The following is a 25965-nucleotide window of genomic DNA, read 5'->3' on the forward strand; positions in this document are numbered from 1 at the left end:
TGTGGCAGTGTTTGAAACAGAATGGTGAGCAGCTTTACTCTGAGAAACCTATAAAATAATTCTGAGATTAATTGGCTGTGGTGCAGCAGTAGTCTTCCCACATGTGCAATAAATCTTGAGTGCAAGTGATTTCTGCTTCCAAATACAGTCAAGTGGCCTTCACTGATGTACCACAGACTTTGTTCAGGCATCTGCTCTCTGAATGAGAAATCACATGAAATATTGCTACTTTAACTTGCTTGCTGTGAGACTCCTTGTAAAAAGCTTTAGAAAATTAGTGAGAAAACGTTGATAGTTCAGAATAGAATTTTGATTTGATTTCTGCAATACCCAAATGGAGTTGCCGTATAGAATAGATTTCCCACTTGCTCCGTGGTTATTCAAACTCTATTGTGAAAGACAACCATTGAATTGAAAGGGTAGGTGAGCAAAGGAAATGGCTCACATCTTGCTGGGTTTTTTTCAAAGGATGTGATTGTAGAAAGAGAGATAAGGGATTCCACCATATTATTAGGTTAATGGGGAAGAATGAGCCAGAGTGGATGTGACAGTGAAACTTGGGTTCAAGCACAGTGAGGTTGCAGGGAGGACATAAGACATATTTGAAGCTTAAAGGAGCAAAATTCTGTATAGGTACAGAAAGGTTGCAATGAAGAGAAAGGGATCACATGTCCGACAAACATGTTCTTCTTTCCTGTCCAGTCCACCATCTTTAAATATAAGAGCAGCATTTAAATTGGTAATAAACTTTGTCTTTAAAAACGATTTGAGTTGTTATGGGGAAATGAAAGTGTGTAGCTGGAAAAAGGTGTTTAATGTGAAAAGGGGAAATCTAGTTTCTTCTTGGTGAATAAAATCAGGTGCGTCAGAGCCATACTTTAAATATGTGCCCTTATTCAATGTCAGGGCACATACACAGCGTGGCACCACGGCACAGTGGTTAGCACTGCTGCCTCACAGCACCAGGGACCTGGGTTCAATTCCAGCCTTCCATGACTGTGGAGTTTGCATGTTCTCCCCATGTCTGCGTGGGGTTCCTCCAGGTGCTCCGGTTTTATCCCACAGCCCAAAGATGTAGTTAGGTGGATTGGCCATGAAAAATTGCCCCATAGTGTCCAAAGATGTGCAGGTTGGGTGGGGTTATGGGAATGGGGCGGGGGAGTGGGCCGAGGTAGGTTGCTCTTTCAGAGGGTCGGTTCACACTCGATGGGCTTGGCGTGTCTAGGTTGGAGCAATGCCAGAAGAAAAAGCAAATACACATGCTCCGATTTGTGCCGATTCTTTCTCGCCCACTCCCCACCATCTTGCCGTTAACTTGCGAATCCCAAATATTAAAGCATTCAATCATCTTGTCTACTGCCTTTTAAATAATGCAGTTAGGAAATTCTGTCTTGGGATCCAAACATTCCTGACTACAATAGCCCTTTAATACACTTGATTCCGACTGATGACAATGCAGATTTCCACACATTGTGTTTGCCCATCCATAATGCTGACATGGGAATTTAAACAAATCTGTCGCTGCTTGTTCTTGCTGCAATTTGATGAAGAATGACACATCCACGGGTACAATAGTGGCTGTGTAGGCCTGCTCCAGATACAGCTGTAATTTAGCCATATAAACATTTGTAAGTACAATTCAGTAATTACTACCTCATTATATACTACTTGTGCAATCAATGAAGCGGTCGACTACCATTGCCCACTTTCGCTGGGTTCAAAACCAGTCCAAGCTAATGTGACGAAGATGTCATAATTATGATTTCTCCTGATTTAAAAAATGTTATTTCTACTAAGAGCTGCTGTTTTTAAAAAAGAACAATGATCTGACAGTTCTAAAAGTCCTTCTTAAGAAGGGAAGTTCAGCATTTAAATCAAATGGACTCTGATGTGGCTGAAGAGCTTCATGCTAAACATTCTAACTCGTTTGTCTGATATTCTGAGGTCTGTGCAATGTGGTACTGAGTCATGGAGAGGAGGAATATTGAAGCTTTGATTTTCAATATTTCCCGACTGCCTGATAGCAGACAGTTTGGATATCTTTTCCCCTTACAAGATTCATTCTTCTCCATTTAGTTGATGCAGTGATCTGAGCTCGGAGTTTTCCTATGCCTGTGCTGAAGGAGTTCTGTGATTATCCAGCTGAAGCTCAAATTCTGATGTGATGTGGGAGCCCCCAGACTCCAGTGGGTTTATATCGTGTACCAGCTGGAGACAGCTGGCAAGAAAAATACATGATGTGGAGATGCCGGCATTGGATGGGGTGAGCACAGTAAGAAGTCTTACAACACCAGGTTAAAGTCCCAACAGGTTTGTTTCAAACACGAGCTTTCGGAGCACTGTTCCTTCCTCACCTGAAGAAAAATACATTCACATGATGTACATTCAAGTAATTAAACCGCCCAATGGGGAAGGGGATCCTTCTCCCACTCAACGATCTAAACAGTACAATAACAATAAAGTTGATTCCTGTTATTTTCACAGATCCCCATTCATAGTCTGGTATTGTGGGAAAATTGGCATGAAGTTGCATTGGCTATGATTGACAACCCTGTTGGTTCATGTTAGATGACTGACCACTTGGAGCAGGGGGGCAACTCAAGGTGGTCAGACTTGAGGAAGTGCATCCCAGTGTGTGTGTAGGAGAGAAAAAGACCTTTACACCTGTTCATCCTTCATTGTGTATTGGCAGCTCATACTGATGATTCAAAAAAATGGACTAGGAAGTATAGTAAACTGGTGATTGTTAGGTGTGACCAATGAAAATAAGCTGTGTTAATATCATGCGTTCATCTGCAATAAAGCCATGGGCACTGATCACAAGCAAAGGGAGGGAAATGTGAAGGGAAATAATTGTTGATTCACAGGCAGAGAAACTATTTAAATCATGGACCTTGAGTTTACAACCATTTCTCATAATTGATGATTTACTGTATTTCTAACTGTCCAGAATGAAGGCGTGACCATTTCCCAATATTCCACCAAGCTGCTCTGCAACTTGCAGCTAATATGTGCTGAAAAGCAAATGATACGATTCTGAAGAAATTACAGAACATTTTAGCATCGACCTGAGTCACTGACCTATCATTCTTTATTTCTTACAAACATGGTTCTTCAGAAGTAAGTACATTAATTGTAGTTTGACTTGGGTCACTGATTAATTCTATCACTATTATTGGAAGCCTAAAACCAAATCAACATTCTATGGCAAATTCTGTAGTCCGATACCTGAACCAGTGAGGTCTACAGTATCACCGAGCTAAGTCTGACTGGCTAGTTGGCCTGAAGAGACAGCTATGCTTGTGACTGGCTAGTTGGCCTGAAGAGACAGCTATGCTTGTGACTGGCTAGTTGGCCTGAAGAGACAGCTATGCTTGTGACTGGCTAGTTGGCCTGAGGAGACAGCTATGCTTGTGACTGGCTAGTTGGCCTGAAGAGACAGCTATGCTTGTGACTGGCTAGTTGGCCTGAGGAGACAGCTATGCTTGTGACTGGCTAGTTGGCCTGAAGAGACAGCTATGCTTGTGACTGGCTAGTTGGCCTGAGGAGACAGCTATGCTTGTGACTGGCTAGTTGGCCTGAAGAGACAGCTATGCTTGTGACTGGCTAGTTGGCCTGAGGAGACAGCTATGCTTGTGTCGGGCTAGTTGGCCTGAAGAGACAGCTATGCTTGTGACTGGCTAGTTGGCTTGAAGAGACAGCTATGCTTGTGACTGGCTAGTTGGCTTGAAGAGACAGACCTATCAATCGGATTGAATGCTCCAAATAGCTGCACCAGTGGCCCAACAACCCAGCAGGGTAATCTTGGCTGAACAAGCAGTGAGAAGGACACCAGTGCTGTGAGGTGATAAACCGCAGTTTTGACCAAGTTAAAGCTCTAACAGCATTAGGGGCGAGGCTCCCCAAGCCTCGGCTCTGCCGGCCAATAACTCAGCTGGACTTGCTGAAGTTTAGCGTGACCCTGTGGAGGGTTGTGCATTTTATAACAAATCGAAGACAAAAGTTCCCCGCACCAATTCTTGGATACGCCGATGGGTGTCTTAACATCAGATACTTGGTTGTCCAGAAAGGGGCAGCTTTATTTTACATGCGACGAGCACTGGTGGATATCGATAGTGCAGATTGTTAACCACTTTCAATATCTGTGTAGCAACCCGGAAATCACAATTCCGGAAGAGGAGCAACAACCAGCCACCCGGAAGTGAGCGTGACCCGTCAAACAAACGGCAGGGGCGGGAGTTCTAGGTGGGTGAGTGACCCGGAAATACAAGCCGGATTTTTTTTCTTCCAGCTGTGTGAAAGACGTCCAGTCTCTTTCTCCGGCCATCTTGGATTTGACGAGCTGAAGCAGTAAGTGTCTCTGGAAAATCCGCTTCCATCCGTCTATTAAACTGTTAGCAGCGGGAGCAAATTTGGCATTGTGAGGGAAAGGGGAACTTTATGCTTCAGAAACCCTGAAAATGTACTGGGAAAAGTTGTATAAAGCTAGTGGTTCAATCAAAGTGTGCCTGATGAGGGAGGGGGCGGCAGCAATCTCGTGGTGTCCCATTGGGGTTAGTTTTAATGGTGGAGGGTGTCGGCAGGGGAGAAAGACCAGGTCTTAGGCCGGCTGTGCTGTTGGAGGCCGCGGCTATATTTAGCTGCTTATCTGTTTTCAGATAGTTTCATTTTTTTTCAATGTGTTCAGGTAGGCCACGAAAAGTTGTTTCGACCATACCTTTCGCTTGTCTTGCAGCCATAGTTTGTAGGAAGACGTTTATCTCCGTACATATCGACTTCAAACTTTTTTTTGTGGGTGGATTGTTAGAGTTTGTCTTACTCCTGATCTTTTGGGCTATTTGAGTTTAGAAATAAACTTTATTCTTGGTGTTGAATGCCACTCTGACTCCTGGGGCATTCTTATGTTGCTACTGATTGCCCCTGAAGGTACATTGGTGCTGTGGATTTTTCACTCTTGCCTTTATTTCTACAAACTCATCGCAATGAAATGCATGTCCTACAGATGCTTGCCCCTACGACCTGCTTTTCATAAGCCTTAACATCTGTTCTTAATATGCTTTTGGTAAAGGCCAAAAACTCTGGTTGAAGAAAGTATTAGTATTTTTAATCCCAAATGATTGAACTCTAGAAATATGGTATGTAGTAGCTGAACTCTGTTAATGAACCCATAGTTCTATGGCTAGAATATTCTATGCAGCTGATGTCATTGACTTGGCATTAGCTGAACTACATGCATATTTCATTTTTTGATTGAAACCTGTATGTGTGACGAGATGAAAGTTGTATCGTGTGTGTGTATAGTCCAATAAAAGTTTCTGCAAGTCCAAGTAAAATAGAAAATTGTCACTGCTTTCGATCCATGTGTACTGCACACTTGTAGTGCCATTTCACACATCAATCTTCCTTATCTTGCCTTTCAAGCATAAGGTGCTAAATGGTGTGAGCTGCTAGAAGCAGCAGACACAATAATATTCCATCATAAAAGCACTCAACAGGTCAGATCTGGAATGTTGGTTGTTTCTTTCTCTCCTGCTGCCTGATCAGCTGAGTGTTTTCCAATATTTTCTGTTTTTTTTGCATTTCCAACAGTTTAATTTTTGGCATGCTCCTTTCTGCTTCAACCAAGCCAAATAGTATGACTTTTCTTGTTGCTTGATTCACGTGCTTGATCGGCTGAAATGCCAGGTTTACACTTGGCCGTTTATGATTCTGGCTAACTTTTAACTTGGGCTTGGCCTTGTGATTCATTCACTCGTTTTTAAAATTTGCTGTAATATTCCCCAATTGGCATAACTCTGGGGCACTAACTATCTTCTGCAGTGCTATGTTTCTGGTGAATGCAGTTTTGTAGCGAACTGCTGTAATGTAAGTGGCTCAAAGCTTCTGTATGAAGGTTGTACTTTCAAAAGGTTTTCCTAAGGTAAGTTTGTTGCAAAGGGTAAAACCTTTTGTCTATCCAGAAATTCCTGGCAACAGTGCTGCTACTTAATCCTTTGTGAGTGCACACAGTTGTGAGTTTCTGCTAACTGGATATTTTTCTGTCTAGAAATGCCTGGCGAAGCCACAGAAACTGTTCCTGCCACAGAGCAAGAAATGCAACAGCCTCAAGCTGAAACAGGTTTGTATACATATCAATCATGCGGAAGGGGATCCTTGTTAGCTGTTTACGGGTTTTACTTTGCACTGTGGCAAACCAACTTACTTTTGGCTCATTCATTAGGATCCTGATGAGCAGTGATCAAGGCTTGGTATATTCATGGTGGGTCAACTTTAGGTTATGCCTAAAGATTTGTGTAACTTTCTATTGATTGTGACTTTCAGGAACCCAGAGAAATGCACCCCTAACTTCAAACCAGCTTACGTGCTTTTTTTTTAAGTTCAGCCATTCACACTTCCCATATCTGGTCCATTCCCAGATCCGTTTGTATTCTCCTCTTTCCCCGCATACACTCAAGTCTGTTTCAAGTCCAGCAACATTGGTATTATACCTCAAAATGCTGAGCCTTGTTTACGTAGCAACATATCTCTGGAAAATGTTAGCATTGATAATTGGAGGGCAGGTTTCTGTTCCCATCCAATGATCAGGAGCAAATGATGTGCTGACCAGTAGAAGACATCTGTGCCGATGTGTATTGTGACTTGTGGTCATATTCTGAGGACGGAGATGAGTGAAGTAGCCATTTGGACTGCAGCACTGTTGTTTGAATTAAATGTCATGAGGTTGTCTAGTGCTTTGGTGAGGCTTCTCTCTCATTGCGGGAAGTTGAATAGTCCAGATCAATCCAGAAGCTAGTAACTATTTCCTGGGTGGGAGAGTGGACTTTTTAAACTGATAGTAAGCTGACTTGCTCATCAAAACAATATTGATTTCTGAAATGGAGCTTTTTTTCAAACAAAGTTGGGTTTCTCCTTTTCAGAAAGTTCCCTGCACAATAGAAACAGCCATGCAATTGTGTTGCTGACTTTTCAGATTCTTTTGTGTAGGTTTCTGAGGTATAATACCATTGCAAGGCTCTTGTTGCAGGTTGCAAAATATTTGGAATTTAGTTGCATTTCTTTTATAGAAGAGTGCCGTTATATACATTGCCTGCTCCTTGCTTGAATGAGCATTTTATGAGCACCTATGCAGGTGTGTGTAACTGTTGCAAGATGACAGCCATTGCATTCTGTTCAAGCCTTGAACACTGTTGGTGCATGAAGAAAACTTCATTGGGATTAACTTGGGGAAGATTGTGGTGAATAATAAACATAGTCTTGATGCTGCTGATGCCATGTGTTAGTTTTATACAGGAGGAATTTTTGGGTGTTAATGATTTAAGTTCACAATTTATACTTGTACTTGATTTAAAACAACCCAATACAGTTCCAGGAGCCACGGTAATAAGTGGTTCAATAGTGGGGAAGATAATAGTTTACATTATTTAAATGAGTTGCTTGTTTCTAAGTGACAATTTGGTTTAGTGCAAGTTGCTGATGGATGTATGTCTGAAAACTTGATATCACCGTTGGGGGTGACTTTTACAGAATCTTAATGAATCAGCCTTCAGGGTTGTCGAGCTGTTATGCATTTTCAAATTGATTAATACTAATTCTGTTAAGTGACTTTAGACTGGCACAAGTTAGTGATTATGCAGCACACCAAAAGCTGTAAATTGAGCATATTTCACAACCAGAAAAGTACAAGTGTAAACATCTTTGACTATACATGCACTTGTGGTGTTGATTCAAGACTACTTTGTAAACTGGCTTTCTCTTGAGGTTTTCACACTTTGTACAATCACTTGTGAGGCAACTGGACTACTAAATGAGTATTTACTGAGCATCTAGTGGGAAGCTGGTAGTTTTCACTCCATGTAATCCGAGTACATTATTAATGCATGTGGTTATTTGGTGTCGGGATTGATTTTTTTCATTGGGCCATACAAGAGCACTCAATCCCTCAAGTAGGATAGTTTGCACACCTGGGCAGTTTTGGCTTTATATTGCCTGCTTGTAGCACTGTCCCAAATCCTTTACAGCAGAAGAACACAGTGATGTCAGCCCTTCTCCTGCCTCTGGGGGAGAAAGCACTGCTCCGAGCGAACTGACTCCAGCTACTGACTCAACAGAATCGGCTGTTACTGAGGTGGCAAGTGAAGTTTCCCAGACTGAGGCCACCACTGAGAATGCAGTGTCTCAGGCTGTTCAGGAGCTTTCAGGTGCGTTGATGACACTGTTAAAATGGTAGCTTTGTCGCCTCCATTAGTAGCCAGGTTTTATGTTTGGATTCTAATTACAAAAGTTATTTCGCAGCTGCTGTCTAATAATAATCACTTATTGTGACAAGTAGGCTTCAATGAAGTTACTGTGAAAAGTCCCGATGGGGCTGCGATCCATATTGAAAATAATGATGTGCAATCATCTTTTGAACTAGTCCCATTACATATTATGTAGACGGTACTATAGCAGTGAAAGGGTCTGCTCGTGTGCAGACAAGTGGAATTGCATCCGTTTTCAATGTGGGAGAATGACACGAGCTTCGTTTAAGCGCATACTTCATGATGCGTGCCATTGATGACTGTTCATATCTTTATTACAGCTAAATATCATTGGCTTAAATGAATTTGGGCGAGCGAAGAATTTGCATTTATAAAATGCATTCTCGTATAAAGACAACCCTAAAGTACTATACATAAAATGAAGTGCATTAACCCTGCTGATGAAAATGTGGCGACCAATCTGCGCAAAATAGTGGGCGTGCATTAATACAACACTTTATCTCGGGATGGCCCAGAGCCCCACACGCACTACGAGTTGCTTCAAAGCGCTATCGTTAATGTTTAGGCAAATGCGGCAGCTGATTTTGCGCAAAATAAGACACTATCTACGTGGGTTTTTAGTTGCATGAAGGTGGTACCATCTCTGTCTGGGTATTCGGGGCCTACTCATGAACTGCTTGCTTATGTAGGCAAATGCGGCAGCCAACTTGCGCAAAACAACTTGGCCTATTCAAGAGTGTTCGTAGTGCCATTGGCTGTTGCAGAGTGCTTGGGTGCAAAAGATTACTAAAAAGTTCAATCACCAAGCAGGCAAACATGTTAATCAATTTGTTATATGGCATGGGGAGAAAACTTGCATTAATAAGACTGCCATCATGTGATTCCCAAAGTGATGCACAATTATTTTGACAGCAAACCATTAAAATTTAGACAATTGCAGCAGCCAGTTTGCGCTAAGCAATCAGCAATGGTGAAGTCTATGTGATTGTCACTATAGCTGGTTATATTTTTGCTGGTCTTTGGCATGACCTGAACTCTCTGAACATATGAAGTTTCCCCCTCCCCCGGCCCAATATGTCTCTTATTTGACGGGCAGGTACAATTGAGCATTCCCTCATAGGACCAGGGTGTCAACCTAGTTTCATGATTGAGCTGAAATTCAAGCTGTCTAGAGCTGCTGTGTCTGCCACTTCAGAACAGAAAGCAGAGTGTTCAATTGCTTGACACAACTGCAGCCACATGATCATATTACACAATGCTTTTCGGCTCGACAAAACTGCAGACACATGAACATTTCACACGCTGATTTTCTCGAGCCCCAATTGGTTAAAGGCTGAATGTTATTTGGATCTTTCTTCACTGGGGGTGCGCAGCCCAGAATGCATCTGTGCTTTTTCCTGGATCAGTTGAGGTGGCATTGGTGACGCATAGAAATTAGGGATCAAACCGTGCCCAGGTGTAATTCAGGTTTGTAGGTCTTCATTGTTTGTAACACATGAGAAACTGAACTGTGGGGGTTAAATAAGTAGTCTGAGGAAAGGTTATTAATTATTCGCTGATCGTTGGACTTGACTGAATCTTTGCTGTGTCGTGTTGTTAAGAAAAGCAATGCCCTAGGGTGACTTTGCTTTCAGTATTAGGGGCCAGATTTTGTATCCATGTAGGCGAGTTCATTTGAGCAGTAACAGTAGTGTAAATTGCTAGTTGATGGTTGTATATTTATTTGCCCTGTGAGTTTGGGTGCTTTGCTCTTGTGATGGTTCAGGTGCTGGAATATTTTCTAGTTGGTTGTGAACAGAAAAATCTGGTTAAATATTTAAAGCAGATTTGTGAGGTGGCTTTGTTGACAAGGGTGGTGCTTTGTAAATTGTCTGTATGGAAATTGGACAATTTTTAAAAACTGGCTTGAGTGATGAGGGAAATGGTAGTTTGGGACCTCGGGTGAGGTTACTGCACTTGGCTAGTTGAATTATAAACTGAAATTAGTAAGCACTTCACGCAGGTAGAAGTTTAGTACTCTTCAACTACCAACTGATATTATTAATGCAAAACAGTTTTTAGTGATATGGGGCGAGTATGGATGACAAATCAGCCATTATCTCATTGGATGGCAGATGGGGTGAAATAGCCTTTTATTTTGTATTTGGGGGATGAAATATTGTCTTTGTGAAATATTACAAGCTCAATGCTAATCCAGGAAGTATTTTGTTTTGTAGGGTCTTGAGCCCCATGTCGTGCTTCTATGTTCTGCTGATTGTTTCTTGTGATTGAGCCTTGTAATAATAGATGTGTAGTAGCCTGTACTGAATAAGGAACCTTTTTCACTTTGACATTGAGAACCAAAAGTGTCTCTTAAAAATGTATTTGTAAATTGTCTTATTAACCATTAATTAATCGTTTTACAGAAAATCTTCTGTGACTCACTTCCAATGTTCTAACAATTTTTAAGTTTGCAGGTTTATCCTTTTGGATCTCTATTTTGGTACAGCGCCATGTTGAATTGCTGTAACCTATATGATTGACACTATAACCTGACACTATATGATTGCACTCAAGCTTTGAGATGGGTGATTAACTGGCCTATAAATAATCAACTGTTTTATTTTGCAGTACATTTATACAAGTGTGCATCATCGATGAATTTTTGTGCGTATCTGTTTTGAATACTAGGACCAAGGATTCAGCCAGTTTTGGTGATTGGGTTATATCTAAAGATATGTAAACCTCAGTTCAAGTAGAAATATCGATTTAATTCTGATCATCCCTTTTTGGGAAAGAGGTTGAGGAGCAAATTGTGTTAGAAACCACCAAGCAGAAATTATATTTCTTAGATCCCCCCCCCCCCCCCCCCCCCCCATCCTTTTCCATCCCACCACCGAAGTTGCAAATGACTTGATTCAGTGCCCTGTGAACTGGTATGTAAGAGGGAAATGCAGGCACTAGAGAAGGTGGAAAAAGATTTAAAGCAGAAAGGCCGAATGGGCTGGGACATCCAAGGGGAGGCCTTGTAAGGTTTTCTAAATTTATGACGGGTTTGGTGGGGGAAGACTTCTCTTTCTACTTGTAGGGAATCCTAAACTATAATATTATCACTAATAAAGAAGGAATTTGGGCGAAGCTTCTTTACCCGGGATGGCGAGAATGTAGGACTTGCTACCGCGGGAGTGATTTGAGACTAATGGTATAGATACATTTAAGGGCAATCTAAAGTATGATGCCCAATGGCATTTGAAAGATATGTTGGTGGGGTGGGTTAAGACTTTGTGGAGCAGAAATACTGACCGACTAGTTGGCTGAGTAGCCTGTGGTAGACCACTCCACTGAAGCCATTTCAGTTTGTTCATGATTTTAAATTATGGGTTTTCAGGCTGGATCCTGGATTCTTGGTCGCATGTTCTTTGATCTGTTGCTGTGTATTAATGATTTCTGATATGAAAGCGCTGTTCTACCTGACTGACACCTTTTGAAGTTCAATAATACTCCCAGAAATCTCCTTTGCACAGAGGCTTGACCCCTGGTCTAATGTAAAAATGTGAACTAACATCTTGAGAAGACCAAGACCGATCTGAGGCCTATTTTTTTCAATACTTGCTGTTTAAATTTGGTTTAGCAGGTATAGTACAGATGGGTAAGCCCAGTCAAATGCAACAAGTGAACAAAGATGTTACAAAGCCCACCAGAAATGGAGTGTGCAAACATGTTAACTCAGTTTTTCTTTTCAAAGGTACTGGCTTCCTGGTGTAATTCGCAATGATTAATGTGTACGCTTTTTAAAAAAAAAAAAATCTGGGTTTAATCTAGGCTAAATCTGCTTTTAAAGGTTTATCTGTAACTCATGTTATCACTCAACTTTCTAGCTGGGGCTGGTGCGCCTGCCTCAGAAGCTCCTGCTGTGCCTGATGCAGTCCAAGCACCTGCATCCCCCGTTTCTCCTGAGAAGTCTGTTCAAACTGCAGGTAGACAATAGATGATGACATCTTAAACTAACAAGCAATCTGAGACTTGCAGTTCTGCTAACAACTTCTTGTTTGCTCTTGTGTTTTCTCAACTGTTGTAGCCACTCCATTTGAAGTGGCTGGTTACTTAGGTTTACGTTCTTTTCACCTTTTAGATTCAGCCTAGATCGCGATTATGGTTTCTTGTGACAGCTATGTGGATCCTAAAGTGAACTGGGTTTGACCAGACATTACAGAACATGGCATAAAACTGCTTAATATCAACCGATACCAGTGCAGTAGAAGTGCACCTGAAGTTTGGGTTGAGAGATCTATTTTGGCAAAGTTGAAATTTTATTCTGCATTTGTCGAATCTGGTAATACTTGAAACCGACTCTGCCAAAATGGAAAGGCTCTATTTCCCTCGCGCTAACATCACTTCAAAAGCACAGTAATTTTAAAAACACAATTTAAGTTTAACTTTATTCTAGCTGTAACTCGCTGTACCAGGGACCCGGGATTAAATTCTGGCCTTTGTGACTGGAACTTGCATGTTCTCCCCATGTCTGTGTAGGTTTCCTCTCTCAGTCCAAAGATGTGCAGGTTGGGTGCGGTTATGAGGTGGGTGGTGGACCTAGATAGGCTGCTCTTTCCGAGGGTAGGTGTGGACTCTGGGCCGAATCGCCTGCTTCTGCGCTGTAGGAATTCTATGGTTGAATTACCATACCCAGTCAGCCTTTTTTTTAAAGGCCTTTGCCACGAGCACTGACTTCTGCAAAATTCTGGTTCTGCAGTTACTGATAGTCTTCTGGGACCTTGTTCAAGTGGCTGTCTTGCTATCTAATTTGCAGAACATTGTGACTAAGCCACATGCCCCCTGCCAACTCTATCCTGGGTTTTGGAGAGGCCAGGTGTGCCTCACTGCAGGCATGGCTGAAATCATAGTCCGGGGGCAAATCCAGAAATGTTCTTTGTATACATACTCCAGTAAATGCCATTGGAACAGTTTGGTTCTTTTTTTATATGTAAAAAAAATTGCATATTTAAAGCACTGTCCCATACTAAAGAGGACATAAAAATGTAACTGAGGCATTTAACTTTCTAGTGCTCCTAAAAGTCATGATTGCATATTGATGGCCACCCAATTTGTTTCTTGTACACAAATTCATAAAGGGGTCCGATTTAAATTAGTGTTTTTAAACCCTTATTCCATCAAATTCAAAATGCATAGGTGGCTACTGCCATGTTGATCATTCAGTATGTGACCAATATAAAGTTTACTTTATGCATTGTGTGGTTGTGGGTTTAGAATGCTTTCCTATTCTCCCTCTTTCCAATTTCTGTAACCTTCTGTTCCTTAATGTGTGTTGTCAATGGGCTTGTTGAGCAAATTGGAACCAATGTACTTTGGTGACTAGATCGCCTTAAATTGGTTACATCGAATTATTACCGCAGTGATGGATTAGACACGAGAGCAACGGTTTTTTTTGGCGAACATAGATTAATTGAGTGGACTATTGTACTAGAGTATGTCACTTTTCTTTATTTTCATGCTGGCCATTGCTGCTTCAATCATCAGCTTTTGGGGGAGGGAATAAAAGTGTAATTGCACAAGTACAAATGAGTTGTAGATGCCAAACTGGGGTGCAGTTCCTATAAAGGAAGAATGTGGCAAAATACATTAAGGCATAAACTTACAGAATGGATGCCTACATAATTGGTAGGTGAGTTAAGTACGATGTGGTGTATTTGGGTCGCAAGAATAGAGGCTGCATACTGCTTGGATAATCTAAATGAGGCTAGAGGAGCAAAGGGACCTCTGGGTACATGCATACCACTGAAAGTAGTGACACTGGTAAGTGAGGATATTTGAAAAAGCAAATCAAACTACTGGGTTCATTTCTAGTGCATAATTTGTGTTTCAATTTTGTTTGCTTCCACAAAATTTCACTTGTGTTAAACTTGTATACCAACACTAGGAGCACTGTGCAATTTGAAATCCATTGTTATGAAAAGGATACCGTATTTTGAAGATGAAAACTTAATACCAGAATTAGGGTTATACATAATGGGGAAACCCTGAGCAGGCTGGGGATCTTTCTTTCAGAAAGCTGTGGGATGACCTGATTGAGGTCTTTTTAAACACTCTTTCGACATTGAGAATATGGGGATTGGGGAACCGAAAGTCACTAAAGTTCAATAGGAATTTTAGGACAATGTGAAACTGCGTTGTTGAGGCAAATAACATTGGCCCATTAAGAGTTGATTCAGTGAGCACACAAGGGCGAAGGGAGGTTGCTTGAATGCAATATAAATGACACAGACCCATTGGGTTAAATGGCCTGTTAACTGTGGTGTAGATTTGATGTAACCTGTTTTTTGTAGTAGTTAAGTACATATTATGAAAGCTTCATCCTACTTAAATCCTAATGACAACACTGCTCTTTATGCTCCTATTGATGTTTTTTGGTTATCTTCAACAGCTACTATTGAAACCTGTTCTGAGCATGAATCAGTTTCTTCAGCCAGTGAGTACATACAGGCTGAATATGAATTCAACAGTACCAATAAGATGGAGCTTTCGGCTGCTACTGATTTGCATGGCCCTGGTCTTCAGCTTCCATCCCCCCAAACCACCATCGATGATCGTTCTTCATCCCTGTTATCTGCTTCTGTGCTATCTCTTGTCCAACCTCCTTTAGAGCTCTCTCTCTCTTCTATCTCTCTTGTTTCTACTGAGGTACCTTTACCTACTGCTGGTCCTGACTCTGACCAGCCACCATTATCTACTCGCTGTACTGATGCTGCTGACCGACTGCCACCTTCTGACCTGGTTGCTACTTCTGTTATGCATTTGTCTGCTGACCCAGTTGCTGCCACTGCCGACCAGTTGACTTTGCCCATTGGCTCAACTGCCTCATGTGGGTTGACACTGTCTGATAGTACTGCTGTCCCATTGAATACTGGAGTAGGCTCTGACTTGAGGCTGGCTGCACCTGACCAGATTGTCAATGATATTCCCCTACCTGCCTGCACTGCCACTAGTGGAACATTAGCTGATGTGGTTGATGGCCCCACCATTGATCTGCTGCTCTTGCCAACTGACCCTCCAACTCAGCATTTGACTGACCTGGAAGCAACTGATACTTTGTCTCAGAAGGATACTAATGTTGCTCCTGATGGTCTACTTTACTGTGATCATATTGCTACAGTTGCCATTGATCAAGTATGTTCCCTCACTAGTCTTCTCATTTCCTCCGCAAATGGTGAACAGTCTTTGGTTGATACAGTTGCCATTGAAGAAGGACTGTCTTCACCTGACAGCACTCCTAGAGCTACCTTGCCACTGCCTGTTGAGGGTCCACCTTCATGTGACCCTGTTGTGCCTTTGTCTACTAACTCAATTGCTGTGCCTATGAATCATCAGCTGCCTTTTACTGCTTACCCTGCTTTTGTTAATCCTACCGATGGAATACTTTTGTCTGCTGACTCTGTTACTACCAACTCTGGACTGTCTCCATGTGACAGTGTTATTGCCACCACTGCCCCTCAATTGCCCTCAAACATTGATCCTCCAGTTCCCTCTGGCATGGGCATCGAGGTTTTGGCGGATGAAGTTGCTAATACTGATAACAATGTACTGCAATCCGATAATGCTATTGTTACTCCAAATGGGCTACCTTTACCTGACAGCATTCCTGTTGCCATAATGCCTTTGCCTACTGTTGCAGCTAATATTACTGGTCAGGTGCCATTGCCCACTAATGCTGCCAATACTACTGATCGGGTGCCCTTACCCGCCGATGCTGCCGACACTGATCAGGCACCATTGCCTGCCGAAACTGTGCCCTTGCCCGCTGAAGAGGCTGACACTACTGATCACGTGCCATTGCCTGCTGAAACTGATCAGGAGCCCTTGTTCACTGAAGAGGCTGACACTACTGATCACGTGCCATTGCCTGCTGAAACTGATCGGGAGCCCTTGCCTGCCGACACTACTGATCAGGCGCCATTGCCCACTGCCGGCACTGATCAGGTGCCCTTGTCCGCTGAAGAGGCTGACATTACTGATCACGTGCCATTGTCTGCTGAAACTGATCGGGAGCCCTTGCCCACTGAAGAGGCTGACATTACTGATCACGTGCCATTGCCTGCTGAAACTGATCGGGAGCCCTTGTTCACTGAAGAGGCTGACACTATTGATCACGTTCCATTGCCTGCTGAAACTGATCGGGAGCCCTTGTTCACTGAAGAGGCTGACACTATTGATCACGTGCCATTGCCTGCTGAAACTGATCGGGAGCCCTTGCCTGCCGACACTACTGATCAGGCGCCATTGCCCACTGCCGGCACTGATCAGGTGCCCTTGTCCGCTGAAGAGGCTGACATTACTGATCACGTGCCATTGTCTGCTGAAACTGATCGGGAGCCCTTGCCCACTGAAGAGGCTGACACTATTGATCACGTGCCATTGCCTGCTGAAACTGATCGGGAGCCCTTGCCTGCCGACACTACTGATCAGGCGCCATTGTCTGCTGAAACTGATCAGGAGCCCTTGCCCACTGAAGAGGCTGACATTACTGATCACATGCCATTGCCTGCTGAAACTGATCGGGAGCCCTTGCCCACTGAAGAGACTGACACTACTGATCACGTGCCATTGCCTGCTGAAACTGATGGGGAGCCCTTACCTGCCAACACTACTGATCAGGTGCCCTTGCCCGTCGAAGTTCCCGACATTGCTGATCAGGCGCCATTGCCAACTGCTGGCACTGATCAGGTGCCCTTGTCCGCTGAAGTGGCCGACACTACTGATCAGGTGCCATTTCCTGCTGCAACGGCTGATCAGGCGCCATTGCCTGCCGAAACTGTGCCCTTGCCCACCGAAGCGGCCAAATCTACTGATCAGGTGCCATTGCCCACTGAAACTGCTGATCGGAAGCACTTGCCCACCGATGTGGCCGACACTACTGATCGGCAGCCCTTGTCCGTTGAAACTGTTGATTGGGAGCCATTGCCTGCCGAAGCAGCCGACACTACTGATCAGGGGCCCTTGCCTGTCGAAGTGCCCGACACTACTGATCAGGGGCCCTTGTCCGCTGAAACTGCTGATTGGGAGCCATTACCCGCCACAGCGGCCGACACAACTGATCAGGGGCCCTTGCCTGTCGAAGTTCCCGACACTACTGATCAGGCGCCATTGCCCACTGCCGGCTCTGATCAGGTGCCCTTGTCCGCTGAAGTGGCCGACACTACCAATCAGGTGCCATTGCCTGCTGCAACGGCTGATCAGGCGCCATTGCCTGCTGATCGGGAGCCCTTGCCCGCTGAAACTGCTGATCGGGAGCCCTTGCCCACCGAAGCGGCCGACACAACTGATCAGGTGCCATTGCCCACTGAAACTGCTGATCGGGAGCCATTGCCCACTGAAACTGCTGATCGGGAGCCAGTGCCCGCCGACGCGGCCGACACAACTGATCAGGCGCCATTGCCCACTGAAACTGATCGGGAACCATTGCCCACTGAAACTGCTGATCGGGAGCCATTGCCCGCCGACGCGGCCGACACAACTGATCAGGCGCCATTGCCCACTGAAACTGCTGATCGGGAGCCCTTGCCCGCTGAAACTGCTGATCGGGAGCCATTGCCCGCCGAAGCGGCCGACACAACTGATCAGGCGCCATTGCCCACTGAAACTGCTGATCGGGAACCATTGCCCACTGAAACTGCTGATCGGGAGCCATTGCCCGCCGAAGCGGCCGACACAACTGATCAGGCGCCATTGCCCACTGAAACTGCTGATCGGGAGCCATTGCCCGCCGAAGCGGCCGACACAACTGATCAGGCGCCATTGCCTGCTGATCAGGAGCCCTTGCCCACCGATGCTCCTGCCGCTGCTGATCGGGAGCCCTTGTTTACCGACACTACTGATCAGGCTCCACTGCCTGCTGAAATGGCCGACTCTGCTGGTCAGGCGCCCTTGCCCGTTCACGCTGATTCATCTGGTGGTCTATATTCAATTGACTCTATTGTGGAACCTGGTGATGTACGCTCACTTGATTCTGTTGCTACTGTACTTGATCAGCTGGCTTTCGCCGCTATCTCCATGGACAAGAAGTCTTCATCTGATCTTGTGACTAATGGTCTGCCCTTATCTACCCCTAACACTGTCATCCTGCCTTTGCCTATTGATATGGTTGCTCCTGCTGGACTATCTTTAGCTGAAACTGTGGCTGGTGTCAAAGGTACTGAACTGTTGTCCACCGTTGCTTCCAGTGCTATTGACCTGCTTTCAGCCGATGCTCCTCCAATTGCCCCCATTGAAACCACTGACCTGCCATTGTCAGGTAAACCCCTGGACATTACAATGGATAAATTGTCAGCTGACCCTCTGGTTGCTCCTCTGGCAACTGAGATACAAGTTGCAGTGCCCATGTGTACTACTGAGCCATCTTCTGCCATCAATGCAACTGAGGACCCACATTTGTCCACTCCCCCTGTCCATCTTGACAAACCCAGTGATAAGCCACCTATGCCTGCATTTGACAAGACACTGACTGTAGTCCCACCTGTTCAACTGCTTCAATCTCCTGATGTGTCTGTTTCAGAGCTACACCCTCTTGTCATTGAGTTAACCTCATCTGACCAAGTTGCTCAGTGTACTGACTTGCTTCTGTCTCTTGACCCTGCTGTTAATGCACAGCTTCAGCCTCCCCTGCATGCTGCTACTGGGCTGCCTCCCTCTCAGCCTGTTACTGATTATTCGCCTCATGAATCACCTTCATCCACTGAACTTTCTTTATCATCAGAATCTAGTGCACCTGTCACTGACTTTCCATCATCTTTCACTTTTCCGTCTGCTTCTGATCAACTCACTACCCCATCCCCTGAATCATCTTCAGCTGCCCAAATTGATGATGATGATGAGATGCCACCATTGATTTCTGCTATCGACGAGACTCCCGTCCGCGAAGCTTCTGCCCCAAGTGTTATTGAGAAGGCAATTCCCAAGACTGCTTCAACTGGAAAGGAGCCTGTGGCGAAGCAGAATGATCAGGGTATTTAGTTTGGTTGAGGTGTGCATGTAGTAGTGTCCTGCCTGGTTGAGCTGGGCTGGGAAGTAAAGGCTTCTCTAAAAGTTTTATGATTAGGAACGGCTAACCTTTAAGTGAAGCACTCTACTCTGGAGGAGTGTGTTCTTGGAATATATTTCTTCTGTCCTCCAGCGTGAATGGGGCAGCTTAAAGTTAGCCTGTCCTTCTACAAAGGAAAGTGATGTGGTATGAAATCTGTACTTTATGTGAAGTCCAGAATAATTTCTCAATCATTAGCATTAACTACTTAATCTCTAAAAGGGGAACAGAGAAAGATGAGTTGTAACTACCAAATATCACACGTCCTTTTTGAGTTTATCAAACACATCCATTGTCTTTGGTAATTTCTTTTGTTTGAGGAATTGCAAACTCTTTTGGAACAGGTCAACTGCATAATGTACAAATTTCAACTGTCCACGGGGTGTCTAGAGTTTGCGTACTAATGGCAACACGGAGTCCACTTTTTTTTGTGTTGTCTTTCACAAGTGGGACCTAACACATGAGTGAGCTGGTTTTGAATAGGTCAATAGACACTATTAGTACACTAATCTGTATTAACATCTTGTCACAAATGCTAAAACTGGCCTGCCTCCCTCAACCTGTGAATATTTGCAGTACACTTTGGTTCTTGTGTGTGTGTGTTTGTATGTGTATATATAGAAAATAAATTTGAATGAGTACCATTATGTACAGTGCATACCCAAAGCTTGAGGAAAACTAATTCAGGGTTTGCTTTTATTTTAAACCCCAGATTGTTTTGTCACCAGATTGTTTTGCAAGTTTGCCCTGTTTTCTGCACACAGGATGAGCAGGCATGAATACGGAGAGTTTACGGCACCTCGATAAGTTGGACTGTTGTCTGTTACCGAGAATGTTCACGCTAACCTTTTTATTGCTTTTTAGCTTTTATTGCATGGTGTGAAAGCATAACCAGTAGACAGCATTGTAATATCCAGATCTGTTTTTCTCCTTTGCCTACAACACATTGAAGGTAAAAAAATTCCTGTAATGCCACAAAAGGTTTTTTTAATAAGGGTTCTGAGGTTTGTTGCTTTATGGCTTTGTAGAAATAGATCAACAAGTCAGTGTTGCACCTTTTTAAAATAAAACAGTTGTACAAGGTTAAAGCTTTAGTGCACAAGTTTACACTTTTTTCTCCACCTTAGCATGGCTGTCTGTAACATGGTTATGGTAACAACAATAAAGTGGTGTTCCTCACTTTTTCCAGACAAGTATCACACTTTCTTTGAAAGTCACTAAGTGCCACAAACCTAGAAAATGTACAGAGTACTGTATTAAATATATGACGTTTTGTAGGGTCTGGGACAGAATCGGACAGCGATGAGTCGGTACCAGAACTGGAGGAACAGGATACAGCGCAGTCAGCGACACAGCAAGCTCAGGTGTGTCTGCAAATATGTGAATATAAGCACCCTGTAACACTGTTTCAAAAGGCAAAAGTCTTTATTGTATGCAGTCCTATCTACTGTCCTCACTTCCTCCAGTTTTAAACATTCTGATCGGGTTCATTTCCACAAGCATCTTTCATGGGATGAGTGTCACTGGCATTAGTTGCTCATCCTTAATTACCCTTGAGAAGGTTCTGGTGAATTGCTGCCTTGAGCCACTGCAGTCCACCTGGCATAGATACACCTACAGTGCAGTTAAGAAGGGAGTTCCAATTTTTTGACCCAGTGACGCTGGAACAGCGATTATTGTTTCAAGTCAGGATGGTGTGGCTTGGAGGGGAACTTGCAGGTTCCCACATGTCTGCTGCCCTTGTCTTTCTAGTTGGTAGAGATCACGAGCTTGTGAGTTGCTGCAGTGCACCTTGTAGATATACACTGCCACTGTCAGTGGTGGATGAGGTGTTGATAGTCGACTGGCTTTGGTGAGTCAGGAGAGGAGTTACTGTCTGCAGAATTCTCGGCCTCTGGCCTCTTGTAGCCACAATATATGGCTAGTCCAGTTCAGTTTCTGTTCCATGGTTTAAACCCACCTTGGATATTGATAATGGGGGATTCAAATGATGGCAGTGCCATTGAATGTGATGGGGACATGGTTAGATTCTCACTTGTTGGAGGTGGTCATTGCCTGGCACTTGTGGTGTGAATATTACTTGCCACCTGTCAGCCGAAGCCTAAATGTTGTCCAGGTCTTGCTGCCTGCATGCATGAATGGATTGCTTTATTGCCTGAGGAGATGCGAATAGTATTGAACACTGCAATCATCAGCAAACATCCCCACTTCTACCCTGATGTTAGAGGGAAAGCCATTGATGAAGCAGCTGAAGATGCCTCGACCACTACCACGAGGAAAACCTGCAACAATGGCCTCCAGCAGCTGCAACCGTCTTTTTTTTTTTGTATTCGTTTTATTAGGGTTCTTGATGCCACACTTGGTCAAATGCTGACTTGATATCAATGACCGGTACACTCCCCTCACCTCGAGTTCAACTCTTGTTCACGTTTGGACCATATGTAATTCCACTTACTCCACATAGTCATTCGTGTGCCACTTGTTGCCACTCGTCATTTGGGGGCTCCGGCTATTTGCTTTCTCGTGATATTGTCTGCTTTCCTAACTGAAAGGGGATCTGCATTCGTATTGAGCAAAAACTGCTATGTAGTGGCACCCAAATGTTGAATCACTGAACTCACTGCACCTTTGCACTATGTGTACTGCACTAATCTATCTTGTATATTGCTGAATAAATAAAGGTTACGTTTGAGACAATTGTGTAAGCTTTCTTTTGTGAGTGGAATAAAAGTTGAAGTCATTTTGCCCCTTCTCTGTTGCAAAGCGGTAGGATGTGCTGAGCGTGTTATCCATATTGATTGTGCCCAGCTGGTAAATCTTCATCGCTTGGATTTTCCTGTCTGTGTGCCCAGACACGCCTGAGATCTGGGTGTCAACAAATTGTAACGATGAATTTTGAGCACAAGTTGCGCGCACAACTACAATGCACCTTAAGTCTCCACGCTCTTTTGCATCTGTTCATTGAATTCTTTGTCCGAATCTCTGCCTGCAAAACTGACTACATCCCCATGACTTCCATACAATTGTGCATGTTTGAAGAGCAGTGGGATGGGCCATCTCAACATTGCGGCCAGATTTGTGGGTGCAGGAAGGAAGTTGGGAGAAGAAAAAGTATCCTTGCTGAGAGCAGCTCTGTATTTTCTGTTTGCTTCAATCTATTTTTATGGCATCGTTTACATTTATACACTAGCCCTGTTTCTAAAATTGAAAAACTTCCTCGATTGTCGGTTCTTGAAACACTTTTTGGTTAATGTTTGGAATGTATATTTAACCCCAGTTAGTTTAGCCAAGTTAACATTTTAAAACCCAATGAATAAATATATACTCTTGTTGGTTTTGCATTTCCTTGGGCCCCAGTTATTCACGCTGATATCTGATTCATGTTTTAATTTGGACATGTCTAATTTAGCTGGGAGGATACCTCAGCATAATTTGTCAGTGGCAAATTGTCAAATTATGCCCGGTATCCTCCCAGTTCGATTAGATTTTGTCCAAATTTAAAATGGGCATGAATCAGATATCATGTGAATAACTGCTTTTGCGTGCAAGTTCCTGCTCACACCACTGGAGGGAACTTCAAGGTGCATGTGTTTTGAATACGAGCTCTTTGGACTGGGCTCACACAATGCAAGCATTCTGTCGATAGTACACTTTCTGGCACTAGATTGCATCTAAGGGGAGGAATTTTGACTACTGATTGAGAGCTAGCTTCATGGGTCAAGTCAAACTTTGGGCCATTGTGGTTTGTATGACTCTGTACCAGTACATGTGCCACAGCCAAAGGGGTTCATTGGAACAGTTCTGTTCCTGAATAGAGTTTGTCCTATGTGGGGTTTTCTTTACTGTATGCGACAAAGATTTAATTTTCTCCCCCCCCCCCCTTGTTTCAAAGCTTGCAGCTGCAGCTGAAATAGATGAAGAACCAGTCAGCAAAGCAAAACAGAGCAGAAGTGAAAAGAAGGCACGGAAAGTGAGTATAAGATTTCTCACTTGTGTAAGCATAGAGAGATTCATGTTCTCAGTTTACTGGAGAGCTGAGGCACCTGCCTCAACTACATCATTACAAGATATATTTGGTTTCTTTTTTTAAAATAAATTTAGAGTACTCAATTTTTTTTTTTTTTCCAATTAAGGGCCAATTTACCTACCATGCATATCTTTTTGGGTTGTGGGGGTGAGACCCACGCAGACACGGGGAGAACGTACAAACTCCTCGTGGACAGGGGGCTGGGTATTTGGTGGTGTGATGCAGCAGTGCTAACCACTGTGCCGCCATGCTGCCCACGATATATTTGGTTTCTAGCAAGAAAGTAGCTTTGCTGTTATTTGCGGTAATATTTGGAGCATCGGTTTAACCCCATGAGATTATTTTATGTATATTAGGATGGTGTACAGATTTTCTATTACAATTTCCTAATAAGAGTTCAGGATCTTGGTCTGTTCACCAGCTGGGCTCTTGAGCGGAGGTTGAGCTTCCTAAATAAAGAGCCAGAGTCAGCTTCTGTCTGCCATCTAACTAGCTACTGTCCAGTGTTAGTAAGTTTTCACTTTTTCTGGTGAGGAGTTGCGGAGTAAGAGTTCACCTAAGCAGGTCGTCCAACCAGTATTTGCAATCAGTGCCTTATTCAGGCATGCAAGTATTTTTTTTAACAGCCAAATGTTAAATTCTCGTGTAAATAGAACTTCCCTGAAAGTCCTTGTTTTCTTTGCAGGCGATGTCAAAACTAGGGCTTCGCCAGGTTACTGGGGTAACCAGAGTCACGATAAGGAAATCTAAAAACATTTTGTTTGTCATCACAAAGCCAGACGTCTACAAGAGCCCTGCATCGGATACCTATATTGTTTTTGGTGAAGCAAAGGTAAACAGTGTGAATTTCTCTAATATTGGGTCCTTTACCAAACTTCAAGTCTCTTTCCTGCAAAATGAGTTGGAATGAAGGTCCTATTATGGAGCTGGGTGAGATTTTGTTGATGCTTATTGCAGACCTGGCCAATTTTGTCCCATTTCCTTCTGCTGACATTCGGGGATATCCAAAATCATTGAACCTATGCTTGCATAGTTAAGTACCTGCAACATCCTTTCAGTGTGTTTTCTTTTCCTCTCTTGCTACACTCTTCAATGTATTGATTTTTCTACTTATCCAGAGCTCTTGCTTTCAACGGGTGTTTTCTTGCAACGTCAAAGTGATGGTTTTTCTGTAATGATAGATGACTTGATGTTTCTGCTTCTCTACCTAGATTGAAGATTTATCTCAGCAAGCACAACTGGCTGCTGCAGAGAAATTCAAGGTACAGGGAGAATCTGTTGCCAATATCCAAGAAAATACACAGACTCCAACTGTACAGGAAGAGAGTGAAGATGAGGAGGTATGTTTATATCCTATTATTGTCACGAGTTTCCTGTGTAAACCACATGCTGCTGTCCATACCTGGTATCGTGCCAGTCCCATCCTTGACCTAACCAAACTGATGGACGTGCCTTGGCGACCTCACACAATGAGTAGGCTATTCAGCCTGTCCAGTCGGATCATGGCTGTTTTTTTTTTCATTCCTGGGATGAGGGTGTCACTGGCTAGGCCAGCATTTATTGCCCATCCCTAATTGCCGCCTGTCCCCTTTTTTCCCCTCTCCCTCTTCTGTTCTCTGTTCCTGCCGCCCCTCCCTACCCCTCTTTCTGCGCCTTCCCTTCTCCCACATGCCACAACCCTTGTGCTATTTGCATATTTTTATTTGGAATGACTTGTGAATGCTGTGGTGTGCTATTGTAAACATTGTGCCATTTACGGTGTATATTCACCTTGTGCTTTCACTTCTGTTGGGAATGGTTAAGTGGCCTTTGTTTGACTAAACGGGGGGGGGGGGGGGGGGGGAGAGAAAGAGTTTGGGGAAATTACTATTTTGCTTTTAATTTCTTTAGGTTGATGAGACTGGTGTGGAGGTCAAGGACATAGAATTAGTCATGTCCCAAGCCAATGTGTCGAGGGCTAAGGCTGTCCGCGCATTGAAAAATAACAACAACGATATTGTAAATGCTATTATGGTGAGTTCTGTTTTTGCTGCTTATTTTGAATTTTGTTCTTGGATAGAAAAAGTTGTAATGATTTCACTTTACTGCATATTCATCTTAGTATTGGAATTAATCATGAAAAATAACTTTCAAAATGTATTCCACTGTTGTAACTTTAAATGGTTAAATGCAATATGAATATTGTATAATTTTTATTTTTATTTTTGCAGGAATTGACAATGTAAGCGTCAGAAAATGCAGGAGTGGGTACCAGTCCCGTTTGTGCAGCTTCAGTACATTTGTACCATTTATATTGAAAAACTTCAAATAAAAATGTGGCTTGAAATAATTAAATGTATTTAGACTGGTGTGTCTATTCCTTGTGAAAATTTAAGTGCTGAATAGGTTCAACATAAAGATTGGAATAAAACATGGTTTGCATTTCCGCAAACTTTGGAGTCTGTATATGTTTTGATGCAGGTGAAACGTGGCATGACAGCAGCATCAAGATCATTTAAGTTGCTATTATTTCTTTGAAATTTTGAGCATGAAATGAGCACTGGTATACGTGAGTGTTAATTCTCATGGGACGCTGACCACAACCATTAATGCAGATTAGTACGGTGCTTTGT

At 43.4% G+C, this 25965-nt stretch overlaps 1 protein-coding gene and 1 long non-coding RNA gene across 18 annotated transcripts in view; one reads left to right on the forward strand and one right to left on the reverse strand.

The window, feature by feature from the left end:
- The first annotated feature begins 4201 nt into the window (after positions 1 to 4201).
- naca (nascent polypeptide associated complex subunit alpha) lies at positions 4202 to 25691 on the forward strand. 16 transcript variants are annotated; one of them, XM_038786389.1, is made up of 12 exons: positions 4202 to 4350; positions 6047 to 6118; positions 8019 to 8198; positions 12116 to 12214; positions 14677 to 14721; positions 19003 to 19251; positions 20605 to 20690; positions 23219 to 23296; positions 24039 to 24185; positions 24565 to 24693; positions 25244 to 25366; positions 25564 to 25691. In XM_038786389.1, exons 2-12 carry the CDS (start codon positions 6049 to 6051, stop codon positions 25576 to 25578), a joined length of 1221 nt encoding a protein of 406 aa, XP_038642317.1. In that variant the 5' UTR covers positions 4202 to 4350; positions 6047 to 6048; the 3' UTR covers positions 25579 to 25691. The 16 variants fall into 16 exon arrangements, with proteins under 16 accessions (XP_038642317.1, XP_038642318.1, XP_038642319.1 ...); XM_038786390.1 differs by having other exon boundaries at positions 8022 to 8198; XM_038786392.1 differs by having other exon boundaries at positions 4203 to 4350; positions 19096 to 19251.
- The window catches only part of LOC119958128, a 32243-nt gene continuing 26660 nt past the window's right edge, over positions 20383 to 25965 (reverse strand). For both annotated transcript variants that reach the window (XR_005458965.1, XR_005458964.1), the window contains exon 2: positions 20383 to 22191. This is a non-coding gene — a long non-coding RNA (uncharacterized LOC119958128). The remainder of the gene's footprint in view (positions 22192 to 25965) is intronic.

Source organism: Scyliorhinus canicula, chromosome 28, assembly GCF_902713615.1.
Source record: "Scyliorhinus canicula chromosome 28, sScyCan1.1, whole genome shotgun sequence".
NCBI lineage: Eukaryota > Metazoa > Chordata > Chondrichthyes > Carcharhiniformes > Scyliorhinidae > Scyliorhinus > Scyliorhinus canicula.

What these genes read in the sequence shown, in the direction of transcription:
- naca (XM_038786386.1), top strand. Translation starts at nt 14,766, where the DNA reads ATGGAGCTTTCGGCTGCTACTGATTTGCATGGCCCTGGTCTTCAGCTT. An exon ending in GGCGAAGCAGAATGATCAGG is followed by an intron (nt 19,252 to 20,604) that starts GTATTTAGTTTG and finishes GACGTTTTGTAG; the next exon opens with GGTCTGGGACAGAATCGGAC. An exon ending in CAGCGACACAGCAAGCTCAG is followed by an intron (nt 20,691 to 23,218) that starts GTGTGTCTGCAA and finishes CTTGTTTCAAAG; the next exon opens with CTTGCAGCTGCAGCTGAAAT.